This window comes from Achroia grisella, unplaced genomic scaffold (assembly GCF_030625045.1).
Source record: "Achroia grisella isolate CSIRO2021 unplaced genomic scaffold, CSIRO_AGI_Agris_v1 utg474, whole genome shotgun sequence".
Classification (NCBI taxonomy): domain Eukaryota; kingdom Metazoa; phylum Arthropoda; class Insecta; order Lepidoptera; family Pyralidae; genus Achroia; species Achroia grisella.
The window spans coordinates 2,280,955-2,294,292 of NW_026712878.1; the positions used below are offsets into that span (position 1 = coordinate 2,280,955).

Here is a 13,338-nt window from a genome sequence, read left to right on the forward strand (position 1 = left end):
GGATGTACCGAGATACTTTTTGTTGGCAACGTTTATCAGTGCAATGAGTCAATAGCTTCAATAAAGACAACTCTGATCATTATGTCGTCGTGTATAGAATCGAAATTATTATAACAATACTTTTTTATACTTAAACCCGTTTCCTTACAATTGATATGTATATAAAGAGAGTCTTATTGAGGACCTGACAGTAAAACACAAACTAGTGTTCAATAAACATATTGTCATAAAATCAATATAACAATGAAATTCTCAAGGATTTTCTTCGTCTTTTTCGCTTGTGCAATGCTATTCTCCACAACAACAGCAGCACCAGAAAATTTCTTTAAGGAACTAGTAAGTTGTTGAAGTTATTAGAATAATTAATATCTTTAAAAGTACAGAAATTTAAAATATTATTATTTTATGATGCAGGGTTGACTATAAAAATGTAATATCTCATTTCACTAGTATTAATCCGATGCAGTAAATTGCAAGCTTACTTTAGCCTACTTACCTCTAGCCTACCGTCTTTTGGATTCATTTGTTTTGTGATCCAGATCCTAATCTATCCAGATTGATACAATCTGGAATATAAATTGACACACGTTTTTTCTGTCAAAATCGGAATAAACATCAACACAATGAGATCCTTTATAATAAATATTTACAAAAATATTTAATATACTCTATTATATTTTTTATAGAATTTGAAATCCTTATTTTTGACATTAAATAAACGTGATATTTAGAATATTATGTAAATGCCTCTGAAATTTCGATGCTGTTATAAAAATCTTGGTCACTGCACGACTTGTAAAATAACTTACGCTAAAAATATTATCATAGTAAATATATGTTTTGTTGTTGTCTAGCGGTTTAGCACCCCGCTTTACGTCCGATGGTCGCGGGTTCGATCCTCGCACGATACAAATATTTGTATTTATGAGTATGATTGTTTGTATCGGTCTGGGTGTTTTCTATGTATAATATGCATTTATTTACTAACAAAAACATATCCACGTATTTTTATCAGTTATGTAGTACCCATAACATAAGCTTTAGCTAGCTTAACTTGGATATTGATGGCGTTGTTTGAATTGTACTGAGATTATTATTATATTAAAATATTATAATTTTAAAATAAATATAATTATACTAATATTACAATTATAATAAAATATTATTTGTCGTAATTTACAGGAACGTGCTGGTCAAAGAATTCGCGATGCCATCATCAGCGCCGCCCCTGCTGTAGAAACAATAGCACAAGCGCAGAAAATCATCAAAGGTGGTGGTGATTAAGAAAAAGTAATGTTAACTGCAATCATTGTTTAAGTTTAATTATATTATAAAATGTCAATTGTATATAAAATGTTTCGATATAGGCTTCAGTTAAGTATACTATGTAATATTATGCTTGTGTATAAAGTGATATGAAGTTCTAAGCTGTCTTCAATAATAAAATTATATTTTTATTAAAACAAAACTGTCCTTTTATTCACAAAAATATGTTAAACGTCAATAAACCTGTTTTAGCCTTACCGAGGTAGACTGTGAATGAAGATATATTGTACAAACTCGTCTGGATCGATCAGGGGGGGCTAAAAAAGAACAGAGAATCGTACCCCTCTCTGTTCTTATTCAGCCCCCTCCGATTGATCCCCCGTTCAATTCAAACGGAGATTGAAAGAACGAGGATCGAACCCTTGGCGGTGCCCTCAGACTAAATATGTGTCCGTCAGGCAGGAGTTGGCCTTCAGCCGTTCTATAAGTCCTACCGCGGGTTTGGAGTGCCATCTGCACTCGTATCGTATCTTTCCATGGAGCTGTAAAGACCAGCTGTGGCCAACAGCATAAGATTCGTTCAAAAAAAATCTATTTCAGCTTGTATTGTAGTATTTCTTTAGGTTGAAGGATGAAATAAGAGCGTGTAGTTACACGATACTGAAGTATAACCTTAGTCCTTCGGAATCGATAAAACACTCTAATAAAACTAAAAGAAAAAGTTTGTATTTATATTTTTTAATAATTATATAACTCATATTATTTGTATAACAATGTATACTTATTTAATGATACAAGAGCAATAAATTATATATATAACTATACAGTTTTATTAACTGTTCCATATTATTATATGTACTAGATGATTGAAGTATGTTCTTCTATTTTTTAGTAAATTGCATTAGAGTTGCCAATAAATAATGATACAGTTGAAAAGTCTAATAAATAATGCATTGACTACCGAATAGTGTTGCATTGGAATTGTAATAGAAGAATTGTATAATTTATGAGACGTAAAACTTTATATTTATGTACCTGTATTGATAGTTATGCTCGTTCATAGCTCAATGATTTATTGGATAAATAGGACATCTGGAATTATCGAAATATTAAAAAGTCATTATTAGATTTCAGAATTTATAGACAGTTACTGTTTCGCAACACAGTTTTATACCTCATTAATTTCAATTTTTTTTCAGTAATTATATACAGACGTTTCTGTTTCAAATAAATTAAATACTTGCGAGATATTTTTTACGGAGTTCTTAGAATCTTACGATTATGTATAAATATTAGATTGATTACTGGTAGTTATTTAATTACTACGTACTAATTAGTTTTTAATTTGAGAGACGGCGGTGTAGATTCGCCCCCTGATATTTTGGATTTAAATATACCTAGCGCAATGGGCCATATTTGTTTTTTAATACGATGGTGGCAAACTAGCACTCGGCCCATCTGATGGTAAACAGTAACCGTAGATTTTGGACACCTAAAACACTAGGGGTGTCATGTGCGTGTTGCCAACCCTTAAGAAACCTTAATATATCCTTTTTGAAAAACTCCATGCTGTACTGTCTAGGTAACAAATCCGCGAGTAGTTTATTCCATGATGGTAAACGCGGGGGGAAGCTCCTCTGAAACCACTTAGGTGGGGATGAATTCACTCATCTCCAGCGTATGGGCATGAATTCTTATGTCAAGTATTGCGTTACCCACAACATTGACTCTGAGTGTCCCATTTAGAATAATAGTCTTGACGGTATATTGTTTTCGTTATATTAATTTATACAAAGCCTGTTATATGAAATTAAAAAATAAGTTAATGGCCAGAATAAATATTATACTTATGCAGATAAGTAATCAAAATAATACTAATGGGATTGTAATCGCTATCTATATGATTTTATACTTGTATATTGATGTCCTCTGTGGTTTAGCGGTTTAGCACACCGCCTTAGTTTCCAATGTCACGGGTTCGATTTTTCGCACGGTGCAAATATTTATATCCATGCGTCTAATTGTTTGTATCGATCTGGGTGTTTTCTGTGTATATTATGTATGTATTTACAAAAGAATGTATTTAAATATTTATATCAGTCGTCTAGTACCCATAATCAATCTGTTTAGCTTCGAACTAAATGGCCCTGTATGGATTAAACGATTGTCTACTATATTGTTATTATAATTAATATTATTTACATATACATGTATCTGTGCAGTGAAAAGGAATTCCCTCGATATATTTACATAATAATCTGCAAACTTGATAGCAGTGTCAGTGCCTCAGTGGATTGATAATGAACCTCAGTCTACTAACATTATAAAAGCGAAACTAATTCTGTCTGTCTCGCTTTCACGCTAAAACTATTGGACCGATTTAAATGAAATTTGGTACCCTGATAGTCCATACTCTGAGAAAGGACGTAGGCTACTTTTTAATGAGATAAAAGGGTTGTAAAGGGTTGAAAAGGGATATGTAAGTTTGTATAGAAGTATTGTCATTTTTAATGCAAGAAGTTTGATAATTATTTTTAGGCTATTGATTAAATATAGGTAAATAAATATGATTATAAAAAAAAAATCCCTAAGGGGCGAAATAAAATAAGGAATGAAAGTTTGTATCGAAAATCGTTATTTATGAAGCTAGGATAATGAAACTTTTTATTTTGGATTTTTTGAGGTGGTAGTTTATTGAATATTTTTCATTATTTGGTCAAGCGCCGACTATAACACGCGGACGAAGCTAGTATGTATTATAAAGTGGTAATGTTTGTGAGTTTGGATATTTGAGCTAATCTCAGGTATTACTATTTTAAAATTCTTTTAGTATTGGATTTATTGTTATTATTTATATAGTTTTAGGTACTAGTGGACAATAAGATGAGCATGCGGTTATGTTGAGTTGCGCTTTGTGACAAAATTGGCAAGATCAGATTTTGGTACATTGCTAGCAATTAGGTCATTAGCCCATAGTAACAAAAATCTCCTTCCCTCCTAATATATACTAAATGAGTAATGTATGCATATTTCGATGAAAAAAAAGCATTCGACAGTGTAGACAACAACGTACTTCTTCACAAACTTTCAGCTGCCGGATTTTCTCCATTGTTAATTAAATTTTTCTCCAACTACCTTCGCAATCAAAGGCAGTTTGTGCAGTATAATGGGAGCGACTCTGAGCCATATTACACGTATTCCGGGGTAAGTCAGGGGAGTAATTTAGGACCCCTGGATTTTTTTATATTTGTTAATGATTTGCCGGAGGTAGTTACTACGGCGTACTATCTGTTGTTTGCAGACGACTTAAAATTATGTTTTAAAATTACCAATTTCTCTAATTGCGAGCTCCTTCAGAAAGATATAAACAATATCTTTGTGTGGTGTGAAAAAAATCGCTTAATGTTCAGTGACACCAAATGTTCACTTGTAACATTTAGTCGGAATGTAGACACCTATAGGCATAATTATCAGTTAGGTAATGCACTGCTAAATATGGTAAGGTCTATAAGAGACCTGGGGGTTTAGTTGAGTGATGATCTTACTTTCCGAAGTCATATTACTGCACTATGCACTCAGGCGTTCAGGACCCTTGGGTTTGTATTGCGACAGGCACACACGTCAGTTAGACAACCTACATAGTATTAAAATACTATATAATGTCTTTGTACGCAGTAAATTAGAAAGTAACGCAATTATCTGGAACCCACATGAGTCAAAATATATACTCATGGTGGAGAAACTCCAAAAAAAGTTTATACGATATGTATATTAAAGGCAGTATGGTTATAGAGTCACATACCCTAATATATATTCTACTATGCTTTTGTTGGGGATGGTGAGATATGACATACTCGAAGTAAGACGGAAGATTGCAATAGTCAAAGTTATGAGAGGTGAAAAATGTAACCAAGCGGTATTAGCATCAGTATCCATAAGAGCGCCCAATAATTACGTACAAGCAAGAAGACGAAACTTGTTTGATGTTCCATGGAGAAGAACAGAGCTGGCCAAACAGGCTCCTATTTCTCTGGCATTGAGTCTACTCAACGGTGTAATTAGTCTCTTTCCAGATCTAGACATATTTACTTGTCATTTGCTGGAGTTTAGTAGAATGGAATAGAATTGTTTAGGTAGTATGTTAAATTAAGATTAGGTTTTTTTTTCTCTTTTATTTGTGTTAGTAGTGTATATGTATGTAATTAGTATTTAAAATTGTGTGTATTTGTATATTACCTTCCTAAGTGGACATATTGGGAGACTGTAAACTAGTATTGTACTCACTTAGTATGACATAAATAAATAGCTTCTTAACGGCTGCATAGCCCTATTCTTTTTTTCCTTTGGCAATTTTCAGGTAAAACTTACAAGTAACAGTAGTAAAAAGTCAGTGGGTATAGTATTTTAAACGTTTATTTCCTTAAAATCTAATTAATGGCAGTCTCAGACTTGATAAATTAAATTAAATTAAGTCCTAAAATTTAATAACTAAGATCTATTTTCCTTTGTATATAGTGGCTGCCTGCCCCACTACTTGTACTGCTGGGCCGGCTTTTATGATACCATCTCTTATGTTTTGACCAACACGCTCCTGTAATATAAACAATTAATTAACATATTGTTTAATAGCAAGATAAATATCGACTTCGATCCTTCGGTCATGAGTTCGAATACACAAAAAATATTCTAAACTGTGTATCAAGTTCTACTCTTTTTGCATTTCGTTTTAATATCAGTGATATATATATTTTTTTTAAATTATGAATTTTACTAACTTTTTTATTAATTTAATATTGTACTAGGCTGTTTAATATGTTTTTATAAACATTCTTTCCTTAGATTATTTTCCAAACATTAGTAATTTTAATAATGGGTATTTGAATAAAAAAAATATATTTTCAAAGAACAGGCATCTCAAAAATTATATGCTATAGCAATATATTAGCACAACAATGAATTCATATAAAATAAAATAATATTATTTCCACATAAATAGAAGAAAATAAAATAAAAATATACTTACAATCTTTTTGAAAAATTTCCATTTAGGGCTGGGTGCTCCAGAAACCGCCGACAAACCCAAGATGCAGGCGACTACGAATAAGAAGATTTTAGAGAAATTCATTTTTAAAATATTATATTTCGTATTTGGAATATCGAAACTTGAAAATTCAAATCAGACGAAGAAGTATCGACGAGACGTTGCGATTGAATGGTACTGAGTTAAAGTGATCACCAATTTATATACGGCCTTATGTTAAAGACTATGCAGAAGAGAGCAAAAACATTTCCAACAGCAGAGAATAAAAACATTTCCACTGAACTTAATGGCGATAGACATACGACTCAATTTCATTCACAGTGTGCAGTTGATAACGTTACTACTAACTGTAGTCTGTACTCTACACACTGCTCGGTGCAGGTAACTCCCCGATCCGGGAATATTTTTGCAGAAAATAATTAGAAATTATCTCCCGAGAATTGAATGACTCATTTTATAATCAATATTTAAGGAAGAAGGATAAATAATAGTACATCATACTATAATACATTATATTATATAGTGTAATTTAAATTACGTTTAAAATGTTTTTATTTTGTTTTTTACTACTGAATTAGTTATAATAACAGGTCTATGTAATGTGATACGTAAAAAAATGTATGTAGGTCATTATCATTATTATTACATAGTATAAAATAAAGTCGCTATCGTAGTCTGTCCGTTCCTATGTATGCTGTTGGTAGTTGTGATTATTATATGAAAAAGAATCATCAAAATCAACACAAATAACATAATTAAAATAACTTCTTAACATTCCATTGATTCATTGTGCGAGAGCCGGGTCTATCGTGTGGCAAAGAGGGAAATTCTAAGCCAGTATTGTGACCTGGGAGTAGGTTTAAGGCTCCAGTTCCCGACGTCATCAGTACTAACCTTCGCTGCTAATGTTTCGCTGCTTGCTTGACCAAATTTAGTAAGAGTTCGCTGTTCAGCTTTAGATTCACGTTCTATTATAGAATTTTCTACTGTACTATACTTGAACTGCACTATGTTCTATCATACCAATATATCTAAGACAATACCAATAGTACTAAGATAATTTAGAAGATTGTAGAGATTTCGTCCCTCGCTTCCACTTCGATCGCGTATAAATTAATAATATAACCATGTTTATTTAATTTGTTCATTACTTTGTAATATTTATTTTGTTGTTGTTCTTGATTTTTAGTACATATATTTGATTTAGCACACCTATTATGTGTATATTTGTTAGTATTGGCCTGTATATTTGTTGCTATGTTATATATATAACTAGCTTTTGCCCGCGGCTTCGCTCGCGTTAATTTATCCCCTCGGGGTGAAATTTATCAAAATCCTTTCTTAGGGGATGTCTACGTCATAGTAGCTTTATGCATGCAAAGTCTCAGCCCGATCGGTTTAAAATTGACAAAGTTTCATACAAACTTTCATCCCCTATTTTATTCCCTTGGGGGTAGAATTAATCAAAATCCTTTCTTAGCGGATGCCTACGTCATAACATCTACCTGCATGCCAAAATTTCAGCCCGATCCGTCCAGAGGTTTGGGCTGTGTGTTGAGATCACTATGTCAGTCACCTTTGAGTTATATAAATTAAATAACTGATATAAAACTAAAATACTATACTTCTTACTATATCTATCTATATAGATAGATATAGTAAGAAGTATAGTATTTTACCCATGGCTCAAATTATTAATGATGTAGTTAATCTCCCATAATCTATACATTAAACGTTTTATGTCTAGATTATATATTTTAGCTATTGAACTCATTTGTACTTTTCTTTCAAACCATTTCCTTAAAATAAAACGTGATAAAATATTGCATTAATAAAGATGTTATAGGTATTAGTTTTTGTTCAGGTACCTGAATAAGGTTCACCAGAGGTAGACTGTAAAATGTCATCAGCCACCAAGCAACTTGTTTGGTAAACTATCTTTTGGTTGTGATCAGATTAGGTTGTTAAATTACAGTACAAGAGGCATAGCATCTTAGTCATTAGGTCATCAGTTTCTTTGCTATTCCAAATACATATAAAATACTACTCTTATATACTGTTTTAAATTTGAGGCGGTCACCTATACATATAAATAAAACTGGAGTGTCTGTTTGTAATATTGAAATAACCGTCTTTTACTACATGCATATGAATATAAATACGATACATACATCAAAATTACATTTTTTACAATTTTTGTCTGTCCATCTGTTGGTCTGTTTGTTCCGTCCAGCTAATCTCTGAAATGGTTGGACCGATTTTGACGGAATTTTTTTTGGTAGGTAGCTAATGTAATAAGAAGTAACTTAGGCTAATTTTATTTAAAAAAAATGTTTGTTTTAGAATAATAAAGTTAAATTCCACACGTTATTTATATGTATAATTAGTAAATCACGATATCTTACCACTTTTTATTTTTATTTATTCTAAACATCTGAGATGCTTATTTTCTTATTACGATCTTATTTTCTATTACAATTACAGTAAGGTAAATTATGTTTACCCATTGATTTTTCCAAGTACAAAATCAAAATCAATATCTTATAGGTTACTTAATCCGATAGCATTAAACTTTACGCTACTTGTGCAAGTCGTATTTTTTTATCCCTACCATCTTGGGCTAGCTACTTGAGTTGATAAGAATTGACAAGAAACTTTGACGGGTACATTTTTTAAAATCATTATTTTTTACAAAGACTTTGTTCATATGAAATGTATTTAGAAGCGTATTACTTTTAGGTACATTATTTAACAATCAATTTGGGAATGTTTTGTTTGTCGGGAATAAATCAGCAAATTTCATTTAATTAAATGAACGGATTCAAATTTAAACTCAAACTCACAAACATCAAATGTGGTAACTACCAAGTTCCCAAAACTAAAATAAAACGTCCAGTGTTATAACATATTTAAAACCCGACGAATAATTTGGTCAGATACTAGAAATTTTATAATATCGCCAACTTAATTTTATAATTGAGTGGTTATTACCGCCAATTTAAAAGAATATTTTTAACTGTAAAAGCCGGCTTCGGTGGTCCTTCGGTTTAGCACGCCACTTTACTTTCGATGGTCGCGGGTATTTTCTATACATAATATTAGCGATTCCTCGTGTAAAATTTATAGTCTGTATGTTATTATGATGTATACCTATATTATTGCAAAGTTTCATTCAAATAACAAACATTTGTATTCATGGTGAGTCGCAGGGCACAAACATTTGATTATTGTTTGTATCGGTCTGGGTGTTTTCTATGTATATCGTTTCAAACAATCATACATATGTATGTATTTACAAAAAAAATATCTATGTATATGTATCAGTTATCTGGTACCCATAACAAAAGCTTTAGCTAGCTTAACTTGGGTCTAGATGGCACTGTGTGAATTGTCTATAAATAAAAAAAAACATTTAGTAATCTAGTAATAACTTCCATCCATACTCACAAACTTCCGTATTTATAATATTAATAGATAGGTATATGTATTTACGAAAAAAAATCTATGTATTTGTAAATCTATAATAGTATTTGCTTAATTTCAGTTATCTATAATAATAACTGTCTCACACATCCCGATTTATATGATGTAGACCTAAGTATATATTACAGTACGTCGTCAACGTAGGTGTTTTGGCTGTGAAACTATACGGTACAATGCATAGTCCTCCGGAAAGCATTGGGGTAGTACCTGGCTTCAGATAACGATGAGATATCAGTGATGCTGTTGAGGGTTGACGTATGTATATATGTGAAAATACTTGGACTGTCACTGTATTTACCCTTCAGTTCCATATAAAAATGAAGACTGATGATATTATAACATTTTTTTTTATGAATTTATATACCTATATTTTAAATACAAAAGGAAAGCATGTAGTAATTTAGGAGTTGGATAAATTAAGAAAATGTTTATTAATAAAATCTTATTTATTTAATGTAAATATGTACATTTTGGTGATCTTAATACAATACTGAGGTAACTTACAAAAATATTTTTTTTTATATCATTATTTACACATATACTTATTTTAATCATGAATATTGTTAAATTAGAATCGACATAAAATTTTATAAAATTTGAATCATCCTAAACTCAAATAAATTTGTATATAATGAAAAAATATACATGTGTTGCCACTTAGCAATATTATGAAAAAACAAATACCGCCATAAAAAAAACTGTTACAATAAAAAAAAATAGAACCTATGGTACAAAATATTTGAGCACTATAGACTGATAAAATTATTTTTTAAACCTTTAAGTATTACTGGCCTTTTCCGCCTTCTTCCGGATGCTAACATAATTATGTGTTTTGTAGGCTATCGGAGGCCTACATATTATATTAATATGTACCTATAAAACACATAATTATGAGCACCAAGAATACGGCACCTTTCCAATTATAAAATATTTCTGAAATCAGAAGTTCTGAAGTTTACTTTCATCATAATTGAATTTGCTCTCTCTCTCTTTCTATATATTTGTAATATATATAATAAAAAGAGAGAGAGAAGATTTAATTTGAATTTAGAGTATTTGTATACTTTACTTTAAATTTTAAATTGAAAGTAAAGTCTACAATTACTGATTTGAGAAATGCTTAGATATACACTACGTCTTTGGCTATCCTCTTCGTTTGCTTTTCATATAAAGAACATCTATATGAAAAAATCTAAAAAAAATATGATTTACAATAAAATTATCCAGTTTTGTATATACTAGCTGCTTGTCCCACAACAGACACTGCAGGGGCGGCCTTGATGATGCCGTCTCGTACATTTCTGCCGGCTTTTTCCTGAAAAGAAAATAAAGGTAATGAGAAAAGTTAGAAAGAATTGAATTCGTCAATCTCGTAAACTTTCTTTTCAACTTATTTCATTGACAATAAATATAAATATATTTTTTTTGTTACGTTTAAAATTAAATTAAAACAACCAATATATCAATAACAATATAGTAACATTTTTTTGGTGTTACAGTACTAGTTGGTAATTATTTATAGATAGTTACTAACTGTTATTAGATATTATTGTGCTTTATAGAGTTGCTGTTTCTTTTATTATTACGGTTATTACAAACATATGTACGTATAGTTTCGTAAGGTTATTACTCGGTGGGTGCATTGGTATTATACTGTAATATGAGTATTCAAGGGCATGTACCTACTATTATAAATATTTAAATAATCATAAAATATAATACAACATTTAATACTACAGTACAGTAAACACAAGAATTTTAAACCTTCTATTTCTAAGAAAATTAGTTTTTACAATTTTTGTAAGCAATTTCTCATGACTTTACTAGACATAATTTTATTAGTTTCCAAAGTAAAAATAATAATTTACTACAATATTGTACCATCTATTGTATTATTATAGATATAATAATAGGTATGTCAAGATAGATACTCATTAACCATATTCAGAAAATTAGATTACATTTAAACTAATAATTATTAAAACTTACGATTTTTTTAAAGATTTTCCACTTTGGACTGGGGGCACCCGAAACCGCCGTCAAAGCCATGACACAAGCGAAAACGAACAAGAAAATCTTTGAGAAATTCATTTTCAAAATTTGATATTTAAACTGTCAAGTGTAAACACTTAAATGTATTCGTGTTGAATGATGCTTGACTGCACAATCCTCTCGTTTTATATATTTGTACAACTGCGTACAACAACAAATATTTATTTTCGCTTCGCAACAAGGCAGTAACTATAATTTGAACTTTATTATTATAGAGATAAGAGTGTAGTTACATGTTAAGTATGCATAAAATAGTACGAATGATAACAATTTGCTACTAAACGAACTGAAGGGAACTCCCTGCGCTCCCAGGCCGAGTTAATCCCCAAGGGTTCAAATGTCAAAGATAAAATTGTTTTATTTAGCGTGGCGATAAATGTTTCGACATGTTCCGATGTGTAATTTTGTGCTTGTTAATTTTGATAGGCGCATTATATCTTGGATTAAAGACCCGTTTAGTAGAAAGTTTCCGAGAATCGTGCCCACGACCATCAGAAATAAGGAAGTGTGCTAAACCACTAGACCAATCAAGACTCTCGAACCTCGGTAAATTTAAATTGCTTGTCTTCATTAAGATTTATAAATCATTTAAGAATTATAATAAATCTACCTACTCGCTCTGGCTTCGCCCGGTTCTACAAGTATTATACATATAAACCTTCCTCTTGAATCACTCTACCTATTAAAAAACCGTTTCAAAATCCGTTGCGTAGTTTTAAAGATTTAATCATACATTTTTTATACTATGTAATGATTAGCACCACTTCTTCCCATCTTCAGGGTGTCATAATATATTTTACAGTGATGTATTAAGAAATAACTCCTTATTATTTCTTATTAATATCAGTCATGTTTATTTTCTATGCATTTATACTGAAATATTAAACAGTGAAATTCGTGGAAATGGTATTACTTTATAAAAGCATATAAATTAATAATATATGTCTCGATACAGACTACTTAGCGTAGAGACTACTTAGAGGATTCCTGTTTTTTATTTGTGTTGCCAGGTATTAACAGTATACTTAAGAATTGTAGAACAATTTCAAGTATATGTATACTCATTATTTTATTGTAGCTAATTGCTACAGATGTGCAAGATAAGTAATACTAGACAAGTAATAAACAAGTATATATTTAAACCATGTTTTGTAAATATTTACTTCTAATATAATTATCAGAAGAAGCTAATACGAACACATTTATTCATAAATAAAATTATTCGTACAACCAAAAACTTGCGACCATAATCATCGCTATAGCATCAAGATCATTAATCATAGTAACTCGAATATTTATTTGATAAACACGTGACTGAGTTTATCAAAGAAATATTCTGATCCACTGTCAAGGACTAACATCATTGTTATGTTAATTTAACATGACCTGACAGAGGTACACTTTGAAAAAATCGCATGCGTACCTCTGGCTACATGTTTCAGCGGCCCAGCAGTTTGTTTAATTGGAGGGTTTTTTCAGACTACTCTAATGCTGTT

The 13,338-nt window shown here is 30.8% G+C and overlaps 2 protein-coding genes across 2 annotated transcripts; one reads left to right on the top strand and one right to left on the bottom strand.

The window, feature by feature from the left end:
* The first annotated feature begins 202 nt into the window (after nt 1-202).
* LOC131845536 (cecropin-D-like peptide) lies at nt 203-1,415 on the top strand. The gene is made up of 2 exons (XM_059194605.1): nt 203-336; nt 1,183-1,415. The coding sequence occupies exons 1-2, from the start codon at nt 244-246 to the stop codon at nt 1,282-1,284; spliced, it is 195 nt and encodes a 64-aa protein (XP_059050588.1). The 5' UTR covers nt 203-243; the 3' UTR covers nt 1,285-1,415.
* Nucleotides 1,416-5,690: 4,275 nt separating this feature from the next.
* On the bottom strand, nt 5,691-11,926 carry LOC131845581 (cecropin). The gene is made up of 2 exons (XM_059194664.1): nt 11,780-11,926; nt 5,691-5,857 (listed from the first exon to the last, which is right to left on the bottom strand). Exons 1-2 carry the CDS (start codon nt 11,879-11,881, stop codon nt 5,762-5,764), a joined length of 198 nt encoding a protein of 65 aa, XP_059050647.1. The 5' UTR covers nt 11,882-11,926; the 3' UTR covers nt 5,691-5,761.
* Between the last annotated feature and the right edge of the window lie 1,412 nt (nt 11,927-13,338).